Genomic DNA, 22,068 nt, shown 5'->3' with positions numbered 1-22,068 from the left:
GCATATGCTGATAAACGGAGGAGGCCAATAGAATTTCAAGTGGGCGATAAAGTAATGTTGAAAGTATCTCCGTGGAAGGGGATAATTTGGTTTAGAAAAAGAGGGAAATTGAGCCCAAGATTTATTGGACCATTTGAAATCGTTGAACGGGTTGGAAAGGTAGCATACCGTCTCGAGCTACCTGAGGAGTTGAATGGAATACACAGCACATTCCACGTGTCACATCTCCGTAAATGTTTAGCGGACGAAACTGCTCGTATCCACTACAACGATATCGAGGTGGATAACAGCCTCAACTATGCGGTAAAGCCAATTGCAATTCTAGATCGTAAAATGAAGAGTTTGAGAAACAAAAGGATCAACCAAGTGAAGGTTAAATGGGAGCACAGGAAGGGTGCGGATACCACATGGGAATCCGAAGAAGAAATGCAGCGGCTCTACCCAACATTATTTGGTACGTAACTTGGTTTCGGGGACGAAACCCCTTTTAAGGGGGGTGGACTTGTAACATCCCGAAAATATAAAACTTTATAATAATACTTATAGTTTAAATAAATGAGAAATTACTTATCTAGAAATGTAGTAACTTGGTTAACTAACATGTCTAGAATTAGCCTACAATGGGGTTAAAACAACAAAAATTGTTATGTTAAATAAATGGAGGGGCCAATCTTGTAAAAATTAGAACTAGAATTACTAAAATAGTAAAAACAAACCAAACACCCCATTCAGGAGGTGTCTGGTCGATCAACAAGCAGGGGCGACAAGAGGGTTCTTCACCCAAACCCTAACTTGCAAGAAAATCACAAATTGAAGCCTTAAATCGGTTAGAAATCGATATCCAAGCATAAAATCGTGATCACCTCGTCAAAGGGATCTTAAGGTATGTCAAATTAGGTCATTTAGATGCAACTCAAATTCTTACTCATGATTGAAATTGAATGTTTAGCTTAAATTGGTGATAGTAAACATGAAATTTGTGAGTAAGATGAGGTTGTGGAACAAACCCTAGATAAATCCGTGTCAAATCTTTGCATGATGGTTGTATGGATCAAAATCACTATAGTGGGTGATTACTATGTTAGTAGAACTTGATAAACACTAGGATTTAGGTTTTTGCCTAGTGTAATTTGAGATTTTGAAACAATCTCTTGGATTGTTCATGCTAATAGTATGTGTATGTTGTAAAAATTGAGTGAATTGGTATGATAGATACAAGTTATGAATTTAAATTAGATCATGTAAAAAGTTGACCCGCTAGGTGTTCGATGAAACGCCTAAATTAGGGTCAAAATGTTAAAGGTTTGGTAAAACGCAGATTTGAATGTGTTAATTAAATGATGCGTCAAAGCTTGAGAAAGAGTTCTAAACTTGTTGTAAATTGAACTCTTTAGGCAAGGAATCCGGGACGTCGAGCGGACACGCCGGAGGAGATACACGCGGAAAAGGGGCGCTTTAAAGGTACGTGACTTTAGTCTTGTTGCATTTATGTAATAACGTTTAGTTTTAATGTATGAATGATGTCGGATTGTAATTGATGCGTTGATGTATCGTTAAAGTGGCGAAGTTCACTAGATCATCAAACGGGTCAAAATAAACACTAGAAACTTGGTTTGGTATGACAATAAAGTGATGGTTTTCACTAGATAGCCAAACGGGTCAAAATGTTGCTTGAAAACGAACCACATGAGTAGAGACTTAAAAGTCTCATATTTTTGCAAGGTGATAGATGGTAATGCATTAATAAATTGGTTATGACATTTTAAGTCTACGAACCCGGTATATCGGGTCAAACAATAGAAGTTGATAGAAGGTGTCGTTTGAAACGGGATGCTTGAATTCCGAGAAAACAAGTGTTTAGTTCGGAGAAAACGCGAAGCCATGGTATGGCGCGTATACTCCAAGGTCATAAGCCCGGGAAGTTGGGTAACTATGTCTAATGTGTCCTAGGGATGGAATTATGGAATCATGTACCTTGTTAATGGGTTGTAGATATTGAAACAAAGAAATTATGAGCCGAATGTCGGTATCTCGGTTTTCGTGATGTATAATTTATATGGTTGGGTCCGTAATCTTATTACAGACTCGTAGGTGAAAGAATCGACGAAATCGGACTAATGAGTAAAAAGTTATAAACTTTTAAAGTTGAAAAATGGTTAAGAGGCAAGAATGCAGAACCCACCGTAACTTACGGCTCCACCGTGAGTTACGGTGGACATCAAAAGCATACGGTGTGAACCTTCTGATTTACGGTAGAACAAGGGACATTCCAGGTTCACCGTAACTTACGGTGACACCGTAAGTTACGGCGGAACCCAGGAAAATTATGTTTTGTTTAATGCTTTGTGTTGTTAAATTTCGTTTAACGTAATGTATTATTGTCGAAACTAATATTTTAGTGTTTGACCTTAGGTATGGATGAGTTCCCCTCGGATGGTGATCAAGCATGTTGTCAAGAACCGAACACGCGTTTTGAAGCTTCCGCACTAAATATAACCATGTCTCGAACTTTATTATGTTGTAAACACTTTTGTTAATCATGTTTTAAATCCCTTAAACTAGTGATTAGTTACTAGTAAGGGTTAACTTTTAACTTGTTAAGCACTATTGTACAAGGTTTGGTAATTTAATGTGTTTGTGTGGTCCTTAAAGGATGAAAATTTTTATAAACTCTGATTTGTACCTTAACTAATATAATTATTAATTATATTCCGTCCAAATACTAAGGGTGTTACAAGTTGGTAATCAGAGCTTAAGGTTGTCAACAAAAGTGTTCGGTTCAAGCTTGATCGATCGTCCGGTAAGAATTAACTTATTATGTTAACAAATTATGTCTTATATATGAATGAGAAGGAAATTAAAGTGCATGGGAAGAGTGTGTTAACACACTCAAACCCGGGAAGTGCACCAAATTTAAACGGTTAAAGCAAGTTGAGAACTTGACTAAACCAAAACAAAAGAAGCAATGTTATAAACGAAATGTTTAACGTTTAAATGTAAACATTTCAGTTTCAAAGATGACGGATAAAGGAAATGACGAAGCGGTGCCAAGAGTCACCGAACAAATGAGAGAAGTGATTGCTGAAGAGGTAGGAAAAGCAATCGAGAATAGCTTGTCGGGTTTCATCGATAAAATCCAAAACACGGTGTTATCAGTGGTGGATGAAAGAATAAAGAAATTGGAGGATAATGCCAATTTAGCTAAGGAGAAGTTGGGAGAGCGTAAGGGTTGCTCGTACAAGGAATTTATGGCATGTAAACCGCCACTCTATCACGGAGAAGTGGATCCGATAGTGTGCCAAAGATGGTTGAGTGATCTTGAAGGGGTGTTCGAGAGAACCCACTGTGATACAAGTGACTTCGTAGCTTATAGCACGGGTCAACTGAGGGGCCAAGCAAAAGACTGGTGGGATAATAAGAAAAAGGAGATTGGTAGCGAAGAGGCGAAGGCGATGACATGGGACGAGTTTAAGGTACCATTCCTTAAACATCACAGTCCCAAAGCAGTTATCAATCGGATCAAAGAAGAGTTTATTCAGCTTAGACAGAAGGGCGAATCTATTGACAAGATCACGGGAATCTTTCTCGACAAACTAAGGTTTTGTGAAGAATTGGTGACAACCGAAGAACAAAAGGTGTATTACTATTATAATATGCTAAGCGCGGAGTATCGGGAGTTCATGACTCCCTCAAAATACGAAACCCTCACCGAAATCATCAACGCCGCTCGAGAAAGAGAGATGGAGCTAAAGAAACAAATCGAAAGGGGTGAAAGAAGGGCACAAGAGGTTAATCCAAGCCCTACGAAAAAGGCACGCGTGACCGATTCATCAATGAAACAAGAAGGAAAGAGCAGTACGCCAAGTTGTAAAGTGTGCGGGAAGGGACACAAGGGTGAGTGTCGTTTTAAGGACAAGCCGTGCCCTATTTGTGGGAAGACAGGGCACACGGCTGTGTTGTGCCCGGGGAAAGTGTCGGTGTGCTACAAATGTTATCAGCCGGGTCACAAGAAATCTGAGTGCCCGGAGTTGATCGGAAAGAAGGACGACAAGAGTACGCACACAGAGGCACCAAAAGAAAAAGCAAGATCCTTCCAGTTAACAACAGTGGAGGCGAAAACGGAGCCCGATGTGGTCTCAGGTATATTTGCCATAAACTCAATTCCTGCACATGTGTTATTTGATACGGGTGCGAATAAATCCTTTATTTCACATGGACTTATTCGACATCCTTCCTTTGTACTAACAAAATTACCTATGCCATTAGAGGTAGAAATAGGTGACAACAAAAACTTCTTTGTATATGATATATGTCGAGATTGCAAGATAAGCATAGACGATGAGGAATATCCTATAGACTTAATTCCTATGTCCATGGGAGAATTCCAAGTAGTGGTCGGGATGGATTGGTTATCCCGATATCGCGCGAAAGTCATGTGTTTCCGCAAGGAGATAAAATTAACATCCCCAAGTGGGAAATCGGTCACCATACATGGCGAGAAAGAGGGTAAACCTGTTATGTGCTCGATGATAAAAGCTTACAAGCTTATGAGGCACGGTTGTAGGGCATTCATGATATATGCAAACGAACCAGACAAAGGATTACTAAAAATTGAAGACGTACCGGTGGTACGCGAGTATGCCGATGTGTTTCCGGAAGACCTATCGGGAATACCGCCAGAACGGGAGGTAGAGTTCGGAATCGAATTGATTCCGGGCGCGAAACCCGTGGCCAGGGCGCCGTACCGGCTCGCACCCTCAGAATTGCAAGAGTTAATGTCTCAAATTCAAGATCTCCTCGACAAAGGCTTTATTCGCCCAAGTGTGTCACCGTGGGGCGCACCGGTGTTGTTTGTTAAGAAAAAGGATGGGAGTATGCGTATGTGCATCGGTTACCGCGAGTTGAACAAACTCACGGTGAAAAATCGATATCCACTTCTAAGAATTGACGACTTATTCGATTAATTGCAAGGTGCTAAATGGTTCTCCAAGATCGACCTTAGATCGGGGTACCACCAGTTGAGAGTCAAGGAGGAAGATATACCGAAGACGGCTTTCCGTACGCGGTACGGACACTACGAATTCCTTGTGATGTCCTTTGGGTTAACAAACGCGCCCGCCGCTTTCATGGATCTCATGAACCGGGTCTGCAAGTCTATGCTAGATAAGTCGGTGATAGTGTTTATTGACGACATTTTAATATACTCAAAGGACGAAGCGGAACACGCAAGACATTTGTACGAAGTCTTGGAGACGCTCAGAAAAGAAAAGTTGTATGCAAAATTTCAAAATGTGCCTTCTGGTTGCGAGAGGTGCAATTTCTCGGGCACGTCATTAATGCAAACGGGGTGTTAGTAGACCCGTAAAAAATAGAAGCCGTGGCGAAATGGAATCCACCGAAGAATCCTTCGGAAATCAGAAGCTTTTTGGGGCTTGCGGGTTATTACCGGAGGTTCATACAAGATTTCTCCAAAATTGCCATGCCACTGACCAAACTAACCCGCAAGGAGGAAAAGTTTATTTGGGGCGAGGACCAAGAAAAGGCGTTTCAAACGCTTAAGGAAAAATTGACACAAGCACCGGTATTGTCATTACCGGATGGAACGGATGATATGGTAGTTTACTCGGATGCCTCGTATTCGGGTCTTGGCTGCGTTTTGATGCAACGAGGCAAGGTTATAGCCTATGCCTCAAGGCAGCTGAAAACTCATGAAAAGAGATATCCTACTCATGACCTCGAGTTAGCGGCAGTGGTGTTCGCCTTGAAAATATGGAGGCATTATCTGTACGGGGTAAAGTTCACTATTTTTACCGACCACAAAAGCTTAAAGTATTTCTTCGATCAGAAGGAATTAAATATGAGGCAAAGGCGGTGGTTGGAGACTGTCAAGGACTTTGATTGTGATATACATTACCATCCCGGGAAGGCTAATGTAGTAGCGGACGCGTTAAGCCGAAAGACAGATTATGCGCCTATTCGAGTCCGATCGATGCAACTAATCGTGACATCGGGATTGCTCGACCAAATTTGGGAAATCTCAAAGTGAAGCAATAAAAGAAGAGAATGTGAAAAAGGAAAGAATAGCAGGGCAGTTAAAAGACTTGGAGGACGGCAACCAAGGATTAAAAACTCGATTTGGGTTCCAAATACATGTGGAGCCAAAACACTTTTACTTGACGAGGCCCATAAATCTCGTTATTCGATACATCCGGGGGCGACCAAGATGTATAATGATTTAAAACAAAATTATTGGTGGCCCGGAATGAAAAGAGATATTGTGAAGTATGTAGAGAAGTGTTTGACTTGTTTACAAGTCAAAGTAGAGCATCAGAAACCATACGGTAAGTTGCAACCATTAGATATTCCAGTTTGGAAGTAGGAACAAATTACGATGGACCTGCTGACCAAACTGCCCAAGACCAGCCGCGGTTTCGACGCTATTTGGGTGGTCGTGGATAGATTGACAAAAAGTGCTCACTTCCTTCCGATCCGTGAGACTTATACATCTGAAAAGATGTCAGAAGTGTACACCAATGAGATTGTGGCACGTCACGGGGTGCCGATATCCATTGTGTCCGACAGGGATACTCGGTTCACTTCGGATTTCTGGCGTGATTTCCAAGAGCAAATGGGAACTAAGTTGTTTATTAGCACTGCCTACCACCCAAAAACGGACGGGCAAAGCGAAAGAACCATACAAACGCTAGAGGATATGTTACGGGCTTGCATCATTGACTTTGGAGGTAGCTGGGATGTCCATCTACCCTTAGTCGAATTTTCATATAATAACAGCTACCACGCGAGCATAAAGATGGCACCGTACGAAATGTTATATGGTAGAAAGTGTCGAACCCCAGTGTGTTGGGGAGAAGTCGGTCCCCGCGGATTAGCTCATACCGATGTAATCCAAATTACAAACAAGAAAGTTGACTTGGTCCGAACTCATTTAAAAGCAGCTCAAGATCGACAAAAAGCATATGCTGATAAACGGAGGAGGCCAATAGAATTTCAAGTGGGCGATAAAGTAATGTTGAAAGTATTTCCGTGGAAGGGGATAATTCGGTTTAGAAAAAGAGGGAAATTGAGCCCAAGATTTATTGGACCATTTGAAATCGTTGAACGGGTTGGAAAGGTAGCATACCGTCTCGAGCTACCTGAGGAGTTGAATGGAATACACATCACATTCCACGTGTCACATCTCCGTAAATGTTTAGCGGACGAAATTGCTCGTATCCACTACAACGATATCGAGGTGGATAACAGCCTCAACTATGCGGTAAAGCCAATTGCAATTCTAGATCGTAAAATGAAGAGTTTGAGAAACAAAAGGATCAACCAAGTGAAGGTTAAATGGGAGCACAGGAAGGGTGCGGATACCACATGGGAATCCGAAGAAGAAATGCGGCGGCTCTACCCTACATTATTTGGTACGTAACTTGGTTTCGGGGACGAAACCCCTTTTAAGGGGGGTGGACTTGTAACATCCCGAAAATATAAAACTTTATAATAATACTTATAGTTTAAATAAATGAGAAATTACTCATCTAGAAATGTAGTAACTTGGTTAACTAACATGTCTAGAATTAGCCTACAATGGGGTTAAAACAACAAAAATTGTTATGTTAAATAAATGGAGGGGCCAATCTTGTAAAAATTAGAACTAGAATTACTAAAATAGTAAAAACAAACCAAACACCCCATTCAGGAGGTGTCTGGTCGATCAACAAGCAGGGGCGACAAGAGGGTTCTTCACCCAAACCCTAACTTGCAAGAAAATCACAAATTGAAGCCTTAAATCGGTTAGAAATCGATATCCAAGCATAAACTCGTGATCACCTCGTCAAAGGGATCTTAAGGTATGTCAAATTAGGTCATTTAGATGCAACTCAAATTCTTACTCATGATTGAAATTGAATGTTTAGCTTAAATTGGTGATAGTAAACATGAAATTTGTGAGTAAGATGAGGTTGTGGAACAAACCCTAGATAAATCCGTGTCAAATCTTTGCATGATGGTTGTATGGATCAAAATCACTATAGTGGGTGATTACTATGTTAGTAGAACTTGATAAACACTAGGATTTAGGTTTTTGCCTAGTGTAATTTGAGATTTTGAAACAATCTCTAGGATTGTTCATGCTAATAGTATGTGTATGTTGTAAAAATTGAGTGAATTGGTATGATAGATACAAGTTATGAATTTAAATTAGATCATGTAAAAAGTTGACCCGCTAGGTGTTCGATGAAACGCCTAAATTAGGGTCAAAATGTTAAAGGTTTGGTAAAACGCAGATTTGAATGTGTTAATTAAATGATGCGTCAAAGCTTGAGAAAGAGTTCTAAACTTGTTGTAAATTGAACTCTTTAGGCAAGGAATCCGGGACGTCGAGCGGACACGCCGGAGGAGATACACGCGGAAAAGGGGCGCTTTAAAGGTACGTGACTTTAGTCTTGTTGCATTTATGTAATAACGTTTAGTTTTAATGTATGAATGATGTCGGATTGTAATTGATGCGTTGATGTATCGTTAAAGTGGCGAAGTTCACTAGATCATCAAACGGGTCAAAATAAACACTAGAAACTTGGTTTGGTATGACAATAAAGTGATGGTTTTCACTAGATAGCCAAACGGGTCAAAATGTTGCTTGAAAACGAATCACATGAGTAGAGACTTAAAAGTCTCGTATTTTTGCAAGGTGATAGATGGTAATGCATTAATAAATTGGTTATGACATTTTAAGTCTACGAACCCGGTATATCGGGTCAAACAATAGAAGTTGATAGAAGATGTCGTTTGAAACGGGATGCTTGAATTCCGAGAAAACAAGTGTTTAGTTTGGAGAAAACTCGAAGCCATGGTATGGCGCGTATACTCCAAGGTCATAAGCCCGGGAAGTTGGGTAACTATGTCTAATGTGTCCTAGGGATGGAATTATGGAATCATGTACCTTGTTAATGGGTTGTAGATATTGAAACAAAGAAATTATGAGCCGAATGTCGGTATCTCGGTTTTCGTGATGTATAATTTATATGGTTGGGTCCGTAATCTTATTACAGACTCGTAGGTGAAAGAATCGACGAAATCGGACTAACGAGTAAAAAGTTATAAACTTTTAAAGTTGAAAAATGGTTAAGAGGCAAGAATGCAGAACCCACCGTAACTTACGGCTCCACCGTGAGTTACGGTGGACATCAAAAGCACACGGTGTGAACCTTCTGATTTACGGTAGAACAAGGGACATTCCAGGTTCACCGTAACTTACGGTGACACCGTAAGTTACGGCGGAACCCAGGAAAATTATGTTTTGTTTGATGCTTTGTGTTGTTAAATTTCGTTTAACGTAATGTATTATTGTCGAAACTAATATTTTAGTGTTTGACCTTAGGTATGGATGAGTTCCCCTCGGATGGTGATCAAGCATGTTGTCAAGAACCGAACACGCGTTTTGAAGCTTCCGCACTAAATATAACCATGTCTAGAACTTTATTATGTTGTAAACACTTTTGTTAATCATGTTTTAAATCCCTTAAACTAGTGATTAGTTACTAGTAAGGGTTAACTTTTAACTTGTTAAGCACTATTGTACAAGGTTTGGTAATTTAATGTGTTTGTGTGGTCCTTAAAGGATGAAAAATTTTTATAAACTCTGATTTGTACCTTAACTAATATAATTATTAATTATATTCCGTCCAAATACTAAGGGTGTTACACCGAGGTATCGGCAAATCGCATCCAAGAATGCGAAGAAGAACAAAACCCTGCATCACCACCATCTTCTTCAGAAACATGGGCACTTTTTACCGATGGTACATCCAACGAGGAAGGTGCAGGCGCAGGTCTGCGACTCGTCAGCCCCGATGGCCAAGAGTTTACCTATGCAATTCGCCTCGATTTCAAAAGCACAAATAACGAGGCAGAGTATGAGGCTCTATTGGCAGGGCTACGTCTGGCAGTCAAGCTCGGCGTACAACATCTGGAAGCATACGTCAACTCCTTGTTAGTTGCAGGGCAGGTGCGCGGTGACTTTGCCGCAAAAGGGGATATCATGATCCTTAACCTCGAGCAAGCCTTGCAACTAAAATCAAAATTCACTTCCTTCAATATCCGTCATATCAACAGAAGTGAAAACAAATCCGCGGATGCACTGTCAAAACTCGCATCCACCAGCTTCCAGCACCTGGCAAAGGAGATACGCATTGAGATTCTGCAGAATCCCTCAGTACCCCTGCGCCAAGTCAATGTCATCCAGTACGGTACAACATCATGGATGACACCAATCATTGCATACTTGCAATCAGGTGTTACTCCCGAAAACAAGTCAAAGGCACGTAAGTTGCAATACAAAGCGTGCCATTATCAAATAGGAGACGGTATCCTATACCGTAAATCATACTTGGGCCCACTCCTACGCTGCATCGATCCCCAAGATGCTACATACCTTATCAGAGAGATACACGAGGGAATGTGTGGCATACACGCAGGGCCACGCATGGTAGTGGCTAAAATTATGAATGCTGGGTATTACTGGCCCGACATGCACCTGGATGCAGTCAAAGAATTGCGCAAATGTATTAATTGTCAGCGACATGCTCCCAAGACTTTGCGCCCCAAGAACAACTTGATCCCGGTCACCACTGCATGGCCCTTTCAGAAATGGGCAATTGACGTGGTCGGACCTTTCCCGGACGCACCAGGTGCGGTCAAATTTATCATAGTAGCTGTCGATTACTTCGCAAAATGGGTAGAGGCAAAACCACTCGCCTCAACCACTGCTATAATAACGAGGAAATTCATTTGGGAACACATCATCTGCCGTTTCGGTCTACCAATGTGCATCGTTACCGATAACGGCACCAACTTTGCTGCCGACGAATTTCAAAAATGGCTAGAAGAACTACATATTGAACACATATTCTCCTCCGTGGCACACCCGCAAGGAAATGGCCAAGTTGAGAGTATCAATAAAAGTCTAGTCGAAGGCATCAAAGCAAGGTTGGGGACAGCCAGGCGTGGCTGGGTCGATGAACTCCCAAGCATCTTATGGGCTCACAGAACAAGCCCAAAAAAGAGCAACGGGGAGACACCCTTCAGCCTGGTCTATGGCTCAAAAGCGATAATCCCCGCGGAAGTAGGTCTTCCTTCACCTCGAATGTTGGCTATCAACAAAATAGCCAACAATGAAGCACGCAGGCTTGACTTGGACCTCCTAGAAGAAAGGCGTGAAAACGCTGTCATCAACGAGGCCAAGTACAAAACCAAGCTTGAAATATACTACAATTCACGCGTGCGGGTTTGTACCTTTAACCCGGGAGACTACGTCCTTCGCGATAACGAAGCATCTAACGCTGAACGCCCAGGAAAACTTGCCCCCAAGTGGGAAAGACCCTACCTCATCAAAGAGGTCTTGGGCAAAGGCGCTATAACCTACAAACGTTAGAGGGCGAAAATATCGCATGTAACCTATCGGGCTGCAGGCCATTTGCAAATAAATAAATGAACGATTCACTGCAATATTGTTTATTACTACTATTACAAATGTGTGTTTCCACTTCGCGGTATTGATGTCTGTCGTTATGGACATGCAAAAACCTAATTAACCTAGGTAGCTAGGGTAAGCAGGGTATCGAATCCAGAGGAGTCTGTGGTTAATGCTTATTATTATTTGTTTGTAAATATTTGAATTACTTTGAGAACTTGCTAGAAAACTATAAACAATAACTTTGAGATTGTAAGAACAATGATAGAAAAGGTGATCACTCCGGGATTCAGATTCTGTAATTACTAATAACCTAGTTCTGATTTTATTGGATGCTATTGATTGAATAGCAAATCTGTCACATCTACCAATTACCTATGCAGTTCAAAATCTTAATATTAACTGATCAGATAAATATTAAAACAAGCATACACAGAATCATTCTATCAACAAAAGCATAATTGGATTCAACACATAATTATAACTCTGACTGTCACTCACGATTTGTCTGTCACACAAATTATATAATCACGCAAATAGTCGGCTGTCACCCGACTACAGATCCAAATCTCAATAAAAACAGAAACTAGAATTAAAAGTGTCTCACAAGAATCATTCATTCAAAGTGTCCACAAAAGATTTAGCCGCTCATCGCGAAAGATTGATCGTCAAAGACTTGAACTACGGTTGAAACCATCTTCTTCCTTATTTAATATTTTTGATCAAATAATAATAATGATGATGAATGTGATGTGATTCCTTCCTCTGCCGCCAATGATATCTTATTCGATATGTGTGTTGAAAAAAATTAATAATCACTATCCCCCAAACACGTGATGTTCAAATCCCTCACAAAGTCCAAGCCGTCAAATGTTCTATTCTCTACATGTGCGGCCCAATAGATGTCGGCCTAATAGTCAACGTGGTGGCTTCCCCCCATTCGGCCCAATATGCCCATGTGAAAGATGATTGTTGACTCCCTTGTCTGCACCAAATCCAAAACTGCCCTCACGTGTCTCCTCTGTATGCGTGTGTGATGATGATGTTAGATGATTATTGTGATGTTGATGATGTGATATCTCCAAAACCTCCGATCACAGCTCAACATTCACGTAAAGGATCCTTTTCCAATTAATGCATGTATATATCGATTCCTCATGTGATGATTATGTTGATATTCTTTATATTTTTTAAAGTCAAAACCCTCAATGTTTTGTGTTCCGCGTGATGTTGTAAGATGCCATGTGATGTGCTGCCTTTTGTAATTCCAACCGTAGCCTACGAATACAGAACATAGGTTACGTTCTGTGCAATCTGTTTCTTTACTTTCTTTTGGTCCGGAAGCTACAAAATTCCACCGTAGGTCACGTTGAATATACCATAGGCTGTTCCATGTGTTTGCTTGATTTCAACTTCCAATAATGACAGGCAAGCCTCTCAACTTCAGTCTTTCATGTTTCCTACACATTTAAGTCGTTTCTCGATCCAAACGACTCCCGCATGATGTAATATATCGTGATGAACATCCTTGCTTGTTCCGTTCCATCACCAAGCGTTCCAAACTTCACCGATTTACGTGTTTAATCTGTAACATTACAAACACACGTAGTTAACATATTCCAAGCACATTATCACTTAAACTACAATAATTCACACAAAATACGCACGTTAACATTCGGGTTTCACACCCTCCATCACATCCCCACACTTAGCATTGATTGTCCTCAAACAACCATTACAAACATTACTCACCTTATTAAGAAATCACCGCCAAATTCCTTACCGAATTAACAATTTAAGGTCCCAAGTCATACCCGTCCCATAGATTGACACAATCGAGATTGACAATCTGACAAATAAGTGATATGCAGTTAAAACAACTTAAGACTTGCCTAACTAAAACTAACATGCTTGTGATACTACACACATGCCACACGCCCCTCACAATAATCACTCCTCTCGGTTTTATCAAGACTAGCGTGTAATGTGCTAGCATATAATTCACTCAAAACCAAATACGCTACCTTGTAATCATAAGCTTGTATGGCAATCACACCTCCACTGTATCAAATAACGTAACACATATCAAAAGGACTATTGGGTTTTGGGTTAAAGGTAAAGGTAAGGAAATATTTTTGGCTTTTTATATTTATTTGGCGAACACAAAAGAATACCAAACCATGACAACTTTATTCACAATGATACTAACACTTGGGTGATTTTCGACCCATTTATTTAACACAAACATAACATTGATTTTCTTTTTTCTTTCTTTCTTTCTCTTTTTCTTTTTTTTTTTCTTTTCTTTTTTTTAACAAACATCTAATACACAACTGTCATCCATGGTTGGTAATCAAACGGTCAACAAGGTGTAACAAATGAAAGGTGAAAGGCTCAACATGGTTAACTAAGGTGGGTGGAATCAACAATCAATATATAGTACAAAGAATGGATCCTAATGCCTTTATCATCTATGTGAATACGCTAAACCACAGTTTTGGCACGTATCAAACCACACAAGTTCTAACGCAAAGCAACATATGGCCTACTCTCAACAATTGAACATTTAATGCAATTCAACTAACAATCTAGTAGGCTCAAATATCTCACCGAACAAAAGGAATATGGGTTACCGACATATAGCATGTGCAATTCCTAAAGCATGTTACCCCTAGTTAGGCATCTCTTATCAACTATTTTCTAAAATTTGTCAGAAATACTCTCATGAAACTTAAAGGGACAACCATGACTAGGGATCTAAGTAGTTTAATTGCAGTAGGGAACCCATTAGCAATTGAAAATGTTGGTTTTCATGTAGTTCAAGCATACTTGTGACAAAAAAAAATTAAAAAATTTTCAATTTTAGCTCAATTTCAACCACTTCAAGCAATTAAGATCAACAATCCTACCAACCCTTTCTCGAGTTACCGCATCCCCACACTTGGGATGCATTGTCCCCAATGTATGGTGCAATTTATAGTCATAACCCGAGAGATACCACCTAACAAACCATGAACGACTAATATCTAGACGACTCAACACAAAGAAACCATTCCCAACACAAGAAGTTCACACCACCAAGTACACAAAAACAAATAAAACACAGGATAGATAAACACATGCACCTGATCAGAAAACAAGTGAGTGTTTGTAGTGGTGTAGCTGTTGCGATCCAACCGGAACATACGCCCCTCACAGATTCTTTGAGATCTCGCCGGGGATGTTGCCAAACATCCCCACACTTGATTCATTGCATCCGTGAAGATGGAACGTAGAAACCTGTCAAAACCAAAGACACCAAAACGAGACCAAACCAAAATACAAACTCTACATCCTCAGGCTGCCTCCCAAGAGCGCTAAGTTTAAAGGTCTTCAGCCAGACCGTACCTGATATGCTCAAGGTGGTTCAAATGGCATCTCTCGTGCAAAGAACACTTGTGCTGGTGAATGGTTAGTATCCCACTGCCATCCTTCAGTCCATATGGCATCCAAATGATCCGGGTTATCGAAATCTATCGACTGTAAGAATTCACCCTTAATTTTCCTTGTGAGTTTCTTCTTTTCCTTCAACTGTGAGAACTCACCCATATTCACCTCAAGTGGTCTCTTCTTGGATTTGGTTTCATCCTTTGATGACTCCTTTTCTAACTTGACTGAACGCTTTTTGTTTCTCATCTTGAGCCACCAGGGTTTTTTGACCACTTTATCCTTCGCGACCTTTTCATCTTTAGACCTTTCAATCATAGCAACACTCTCTTTTGGGACATCCTCATTAATTGGAGGATGACACTTATTAGCAATATTAGAATAAGCATAAGTGTGAGACATAAAGTTTAAGGAAAACGTACGTGACCCGAAGACCATATTTACCGTATTAGCATTGCAATCAATCATAGCCCTCGCAGTTTTCAAGAATGGCCGACCTAAGATAACTGGCGGTTGTCCTTCAACATTGGATGGCATGTGGTCCACAACTAGGAAATCTTCGGGGTAATAACAATCGCCTACTCTTACAGCAATTCCTCTCAACATCCCCCTAGATGGTTTCCTTGACCCATCTGCAAGCACAATCGTGGTGTCCACCTCTTCAAGCTCACCAAAATCGTATTCATCAAACACTCGACCCGCCAATATGCTTATGCTTGCCCCATGATCAATTAATGCCCTATCAGTCTTGAACTCACCCAACTGGACTGGGATCATAGGCCCATTCTCCTCTTCATCTTCAACACTTGCAACCAAACGGATTGCACCACTGGTCAAATTTAAACGGACGGGTGAATCATTATCATCAACTATTACCCGTGCAGGAGTTACTGCCTCTACATCTGGTTCTTCAATACAAACCTCATCTTGGGAATCCGCGATTAACTCAGATATTTGAGATTGTGAGTCCACTTGATTGTTGCTTCCTAACCTCTCGGACTCTCTTTTAACCCGCTCATTGCATAGTGCATTTATGAATTCACCTAGCTTGACTACATCTTCATAAATCTGATATATATCAGGGATGTCTTGGGCGTAACTTGATGAGTCATATTCATTAAAATGACCATTGCCTCCATAACCATAGTCCTCAAAATATTCTGATTTTCCATTACAACCCCAATCTGGCTTGTACCGGTGACCATCATCCATCTCATAACCAATGTACTCCCAATTTGGATCATGATGGTAATCCATATCATCGATCTTTTCTTGATATCTATCTTGATAAGAATAACCCTGGTAACCCGCATTTTCTTGTCTTTGCATGCGTTGAGACCATACCCACTCATCAAGTTCAGTCTTACTCTCGAACATTGGGCATATGAATGCCCAATGTCCTTGGCACCCACACCTTGTGCATGAAACATATTCTTTATATTCCCAGTTCATATTTCCTGCACAAGTAGCAAACGAAAAGCAGTACCGAACAAAAAGAAAACAAAGACAAAAGTGAAAGAAAAAAAACAAACTAACTAGAAAAGGCACATACTTTTTGGATTTTTTTTTATGTACAACAAAAGCAAACAAACAAAACTAAACTAAACTAGCACTAAGCGCACGACTCCCCGGCAGCGGCACCATTTTGATGTTTGTTGTTATGGACATGCAAAAACCTAATTAACCTAGGTAGCTAGGGTAAGCAGGGTATCGAATCCAGAGGAGTCTGTGGTTAATGCTTATTATTATTTGTTTGTAAATATTTGAATTACTTTGAGAACTTGCTAGAAAACTATAAACAATAACTTTGAGATTGTAAAAACAATGATAGAAAAGGTGATCACTCCGGGATTCAGATTCTGTAATTACTAATAACCCAGTTCTGATTTTATTGGATGCTATTGATTGAATAGCAAATCTGTCACATCTACCAATTACCTATGCAGTTCAAAATCTTATTATTAATTGATCAGATAAATATTAAAACAAGCATACACAGGAATCATTCAATCAACAAAAGCATAATTGGATTCAACACATAATTATAACTCTGACTGTCACTCAGGATTTGTCTGTCACACAAATTATATAATCACGCAAATAGTTGGCTGTCACCCGACTACAAATCCAAATCTCAATAAAAACAGAAACTAGAATTAAAAGTGTCTCACAAGAATCATTCACCCAAAGTGTCCACAAAAGATTTAGCAGCTCATCGCGAAAGATTGATCGTCAAAGACTTGAACTACGGTTGAAACCATCTTCTTCCTTATTTAATATTTTTGATCAAATAATAATAATGATGATGGATGTGATGTGATTCCTTCCTCTGCCGCCAATGATATCTTATTCGATATGTGTGTTGAAAAAAAATTAATAATCACTATCCCCCAAACACGTGATGTTCAAATCCCTCACAAAGTCCAAGCCGTCAAATGTTCTATTCTCTACATGTGCGGCCCAATAGATGTCGGCCCAATAGTCAACGTGGTGGCTTCCCCCCATTCGGCTCAATATGCCCATGTGAAAGATGGTTGTTGACTCCCTTGTCGGCACCAAATCCAAAACTGCCCTCACGTGTCTCCTCTGTATGCGTGTGTGATGATGATGTTAGATGATTATTGTGATGTTGATGATGTGATATCTCCAAAACCTCCGATCACAGCTCAACATTCACGTGAAGGATCCTTTTCCAATTAATGCATGTATATATCGATTCCTCATGTGATGATTATGTTGATATTCTTTATATTTTTTCAAAGTCAAAACCCTCAATGTTTTGTGTTCCACGTGATGTTGTAAGATGCCATGTGATGTGCTGCCTTTTATAATTCCAACCGTATCCTACGAATACAGAACGTAGGTTACGTTCTGTGCAATCTGTTTCTTTACTTTCTTTTGGTCCGGAAGCTACAAAATTCCACCGTAGGTCACGTTGAATATACCATAGGCTGTTCCATGTTTTGCTTGATTTCAACTTCCAATAATGACAGGCAAGCCTCTCAACTTCAGTCTTTCATGTTTCCTACACATTTAAGTCGTTTCTCGATCCAAACGACTCCCGCATGATGTAATATATCGTGATGAACATCCTTGCTTGTTCCGTTCCATCACCAAGCGTTCCAAACTTCACTGATTTACGTGTTTAATCTGTAACATTACAAACACACGTAGTTAACATATTCCAAGCACATTATCACTTAAACTACAATAATTCACACAAAATACGCACGTTAACATTCGGGTTTCACACCCTCCATCAGGTATCTGCAAAAACAGATTGGCAAAATCTTCATTCGCGATACCCACACAAAGTGGTGACCACACACAAATATTGTAATAGGCCAGCAAAGGCAAAACATTCACGATACCCACACTAAGTGGTGACCACACGCACATACGGTTTTCATAAAACCTACACAATTCCTAAACCCTAACGGGACAAACACAGGAATTAACTAATACTCATACGGCAAAGGTATAGAGTATACTCAACCGCGTTTACAACGGGTAAGAGTTCTGCATACACACGTTCAAACATGCAAGAAGTAAAAACACTTGTACAAATTGAGCAAAACAATTGAACTTTATATTCAAAAAAATCTTACACCCATACGGTGTACAACGGATTTACATAAAGTTCTAACATTTGCAGAGGAAAACAAAAAAGGGCACGCAGGCCAACCTAGTCCTACTTTGTACCGCTGGTACCCGCGCCATCTTTGCCATCACCAGCAGCCCCTTCCTCTTCTGATTCTTCGGCATCAGCATACAACATCCGTAAACGGTCTACATAGTCTTCTGCATCCAAGCATTCGTCAAGCTTCTCAAGGGCAGAAATAGACGTGTCATAGAATGATGCAGAAGCCGCGTTGAGAAGCGCTTCAGTATTCACACCATGGAAACCAGACCGTTCATCGGTGTATTCGCCTTGGGCCAGAATGTTTATATGACTGATGCATCGGTTGTAACCAGCTTTAAAGCCAGCATCCCGGGCACACTGCTTAATCAGGTCTATACCAGTAACAGTCTCAGGCGCGTCCAGGATAGCCTTAACAATCTGCAACACACAAGCAATAAGGTTATCACATGCAAATCCAAACAAAAGCAAGGGCACCTGATACTTACATGCGCAATACCGTGACACCGCATCCACTCACGGTCAGTCTCAAGCTGATTGAATGAAGAGGTAAGGCTATCTCTAGCCTCAGCAGCCTCGCTAGCCCGCCTTTCAGCTTCAGTCGCGGGGGCAGTAACTTCCGCAAGCATGGCCTCGTGATTCTACGTTTCAGCCTTTCGAAAACAAGAAACACAGGCATACAAAGATAAGCATTTATGAAAGAAGTCTAGAAATTCAAAAAGCAAAGACAACTCATACCTGGAGGCTTCCAACGGTTGTGTTTAAAAGGGAGCGATCAGCATTTGCTTCTTCAAGGGCCTTGGTAGCACGGGCCCCCACCTCCTTTGCCTCTTCAAGAGCCTTTGGAGCCCGGGCCTCCGCCTCCCTGGCCTTACCAACGGCCGCCTCAGCCGCGGCCTTCTCTTTAACCAAAGCAGCATTCGCCGCCTTGACATTGGCCAACTCCTGACGAACACGAAACAGGTTCATTCTGTTTGGCCCAAGATTCTTTCCATGTCTTGCGCTCATTAGAAAGGGTTTCTTTCCAACTCTTGCGCTCATCAGAAAGCAACTTGGCAAGAGTACGTACCTGTTTAAGCTCAGCAGTTGCAGCCCACTCCTCGGTCTGCTTATGCTTCTCAAAAGCAGCCTTATCTTTTTCAAGCTGCTCCACACCCTCGCGAGCAACTTTCGCCAACTTTTCCGCCTCAGCCCGCAAGCGCGCAGCTTCCTCCTCCCTGCGGCCCAATGCCTAGTAGTCCTCCATAATGGCATTTGCCATTATGGAACTCCCCACAAACATGGAAGAGAGTTGGTTGACCCGGAGCTCACGCGGCAAAGCGCGGGCTCGGTTAACTTCGAACGGGGTGCCCACACCACCCAAAATCTCCTTGCAGAAGGAAGGATTATTTGCAATATCATCCCCCTGCATAACACTCCACGGGGGGCGATGATAATTCACATCCCGATCCTCCGAGTAGGTGCGGTAATAGTGCTCCAATTCAGTCTCTCCAGGCTGAATCGGAGGCCCTTCATAACCCGCACCCCCGGAAGCGGAACCAGTAACCTTCTCCGTGGCCGAAGACTTGTGCTTTTCAGCATCAGACTTTTGTTTTCCAGCATCATAAAACCTCAAATTCAGATCATCAGTATCATTTGGGGTGATCAGATTATCAGAGGAATCAACAGTATCAAAAATCTGAGCCCCAGTACCCTCTACCTGCACAGAAGGCTCGCTCACCACCTTGACAAAAGGACCGGCAAATTCTTTATTAACCCCCGCATCCGCAGCTGTGTCATGCGGGGGAGAAGAAGGCACATCAAACAAAGAGGAGAAGTCCTCTTGTTGCGGTTCTGCAAACAAAAAAGCAATAACCATCAAAAACAAGTTGCAAATGCAAACACTTACAAAGGTTATAAATCACTTACCAGAACTGGCCACAGGTTTCTTTTGCGTCGCACCAGTTGACCTTTTGGTCTGTATCCGACAACGTTTTTTCTCACCAGAAGTAGCATCCTTCTCTTCTGGTTTCCTCTTCTCACCAGCAGGTTTGGAACCTGCAGAGGTCCCACCTGCAGCCGCACCACCACCTGGAACACCCAAACCCCCAAGGGTGTCAGATACTACCACGTAATCGGTATATCTGCGGTAACAAGAATGAGAGACACCTGCCACCTGCGACACCAAAGGAGGGGCAACAGAACCCTCAGGTTTTTCCTTACCGCGACCCCGCGCGGTTTTCTTCACATGCTTCTTCTCCACATGTTTCTTGGGGACAGTTTTCGCTTCAAACTTCCCCAGGGCCCCAAGATTACCTACGTTTAAACAATCGAGCAAGAAAATCACAAGGGTGAACTTCAAATAACAAGGAAGTCTTAGAATATACCTTTTCCTTGCGGCAGGGGTGCATTCAACACATCACGTGAGGGAACGCGGAAATTGCTGACAATTTCCAAGTTAAAACCTTCACGTTCCCCACACGGAAGCAACTCAACCTTGCCCTCGAAGGTTGGATCAAACATCCTCCACAGGGGAGCGTTCTCTGATAAAACACATGCAAAATCAGTACAACAAATAAGGACGCAAGGAAACCGCACAAGAGTGAAAATGCTTACCACCACTTTTTTCCCGCAGAACGGGCCTTGCCTTCCTATCCGGCCTGGTCAGCATCATCCGCAGCACCCATAGCTCATTGTTGTCCAGTTTCTTGAGCTCAATAGCTCTCAGCCGTGGGAACCAACTCACTGTATCAGCAGTAGGAAGAGCAATATCTTCCGCAAGAATGGTCTCATTCACCTTCCGAAAAGTCATCTTCGCGGCCACCACGACAGCTTTAACATAGAAGAACTTCGTCTTCCATTTTGTCAGACCCTTGGGAGGTGTCATCAACTTCATGCTCCCATATCGTTGATTAAAAGAAAAGAATCTGGTGTTTACCGTTAACTGGTAGAACCGCCGGAAATTCTCAACAGTAATGTCCAAACCAAGAGCACGGAAGGTGTACTCGAAATTCCTGATCCGAAACATCCCAAACGGGCTTAGTTGGGAGATATGAAGGTGATAATATTCAAGCACCTCGGCAACAAACACCGTCAAAGGCAGTCGGAGGTTGCCATCATAGAAGAACCCAGCCCACAAGGTGATGAATCCCGCCGGAGCATCGGCACCGGTGTCACCCTCTTGTGGGTAGGTGGCCCCAAACTCCTTGGCCATTTGGATACTGGTCATCAGGGTCTCAAAATGACCCTTCGACCACTTTAATACCGGTAGACCACCACCAGGTGCACCACCATCATCTTCATCTTCATCAGTCGCCGCCAATGACTGTTGTTCAGGTTTCTCACCCTCCACATTGTGTGGATTCGATGGTTCAGCCATTGAAATATAGAAGGAAGAAAAAGAAATGAGTACGAAAACTCAAACAATCTCACCGGAATTTCAGAAAACTTATCGGAGAAGATGAAGGAACTTTCTTTCTCTCACCGGGAAATTTTGAAATTTTGAAACAAGTGAGGAGAAACCACAAACGGTTTCCCCTTATATACT

At 41.5% G+C, this 22,068-nt stretch overlaps 1 protein-coding gene across 1 annotated transcript; it reads left to right on the top strand.

The window, feature by feature from the left end:
• Positions 1-6,811: 6,811 nt before the first annotated feature.
• On the top strand, positions 6,812-8,811 carry LOC110876908. Its single transcript, XM_022125064.1, has 2 exons — positions 6,812-7,427; positions 8,741-8,811. Exons 1-2 carry the CDS (start codon positions 6,812-6,814, stop codon positions 8,809-8,811), a joined length of 687 nt encoding a protein of 228 aa, XP_021980756.1.
• Positions 8,812-22,068: the final 13,257 nt, after the last annotated feature.

The sequence above is a fragment of the Helianthus annuus genome, chromosome 9 (genome assembly GCF_002127325.2).
Source record: "Helianthus annuus cultivar XRQ/B chromosome 9, HanXRQr2.0-SUNRISE, whole genome shotgun sequence".
In the NCBI taxonomy this organism is placed as follows: domain Eukaryota; kingdom Viridiplantae; phylum Streptophyta; class Magnoliopsida; order Asterales; family Asteraceae; genus Helianthus; species Helianthus annuus.
Note: the sequence above shows the minus strand (reverse complement) of the source record. Positions and strands in the feature narration are given on the sequence as shown.

Excerpts from the sequence above, each read along its gene's own strand:
- LOC110876908 (XM_022125064.1), top strand. The coding sequence starts at position 6,812 with ATGGCACCGTACGAAATGTTATATGGTAGAAAGTGTCGAACCCCAGTG. Across the intron at positions 7,428-8,740 it reads GCTCTACCCTACATTATTTG|TCTACGAACCCGGTATATCG; the intron begins GTACGTAACTTG and ends TGACATTTTAAG.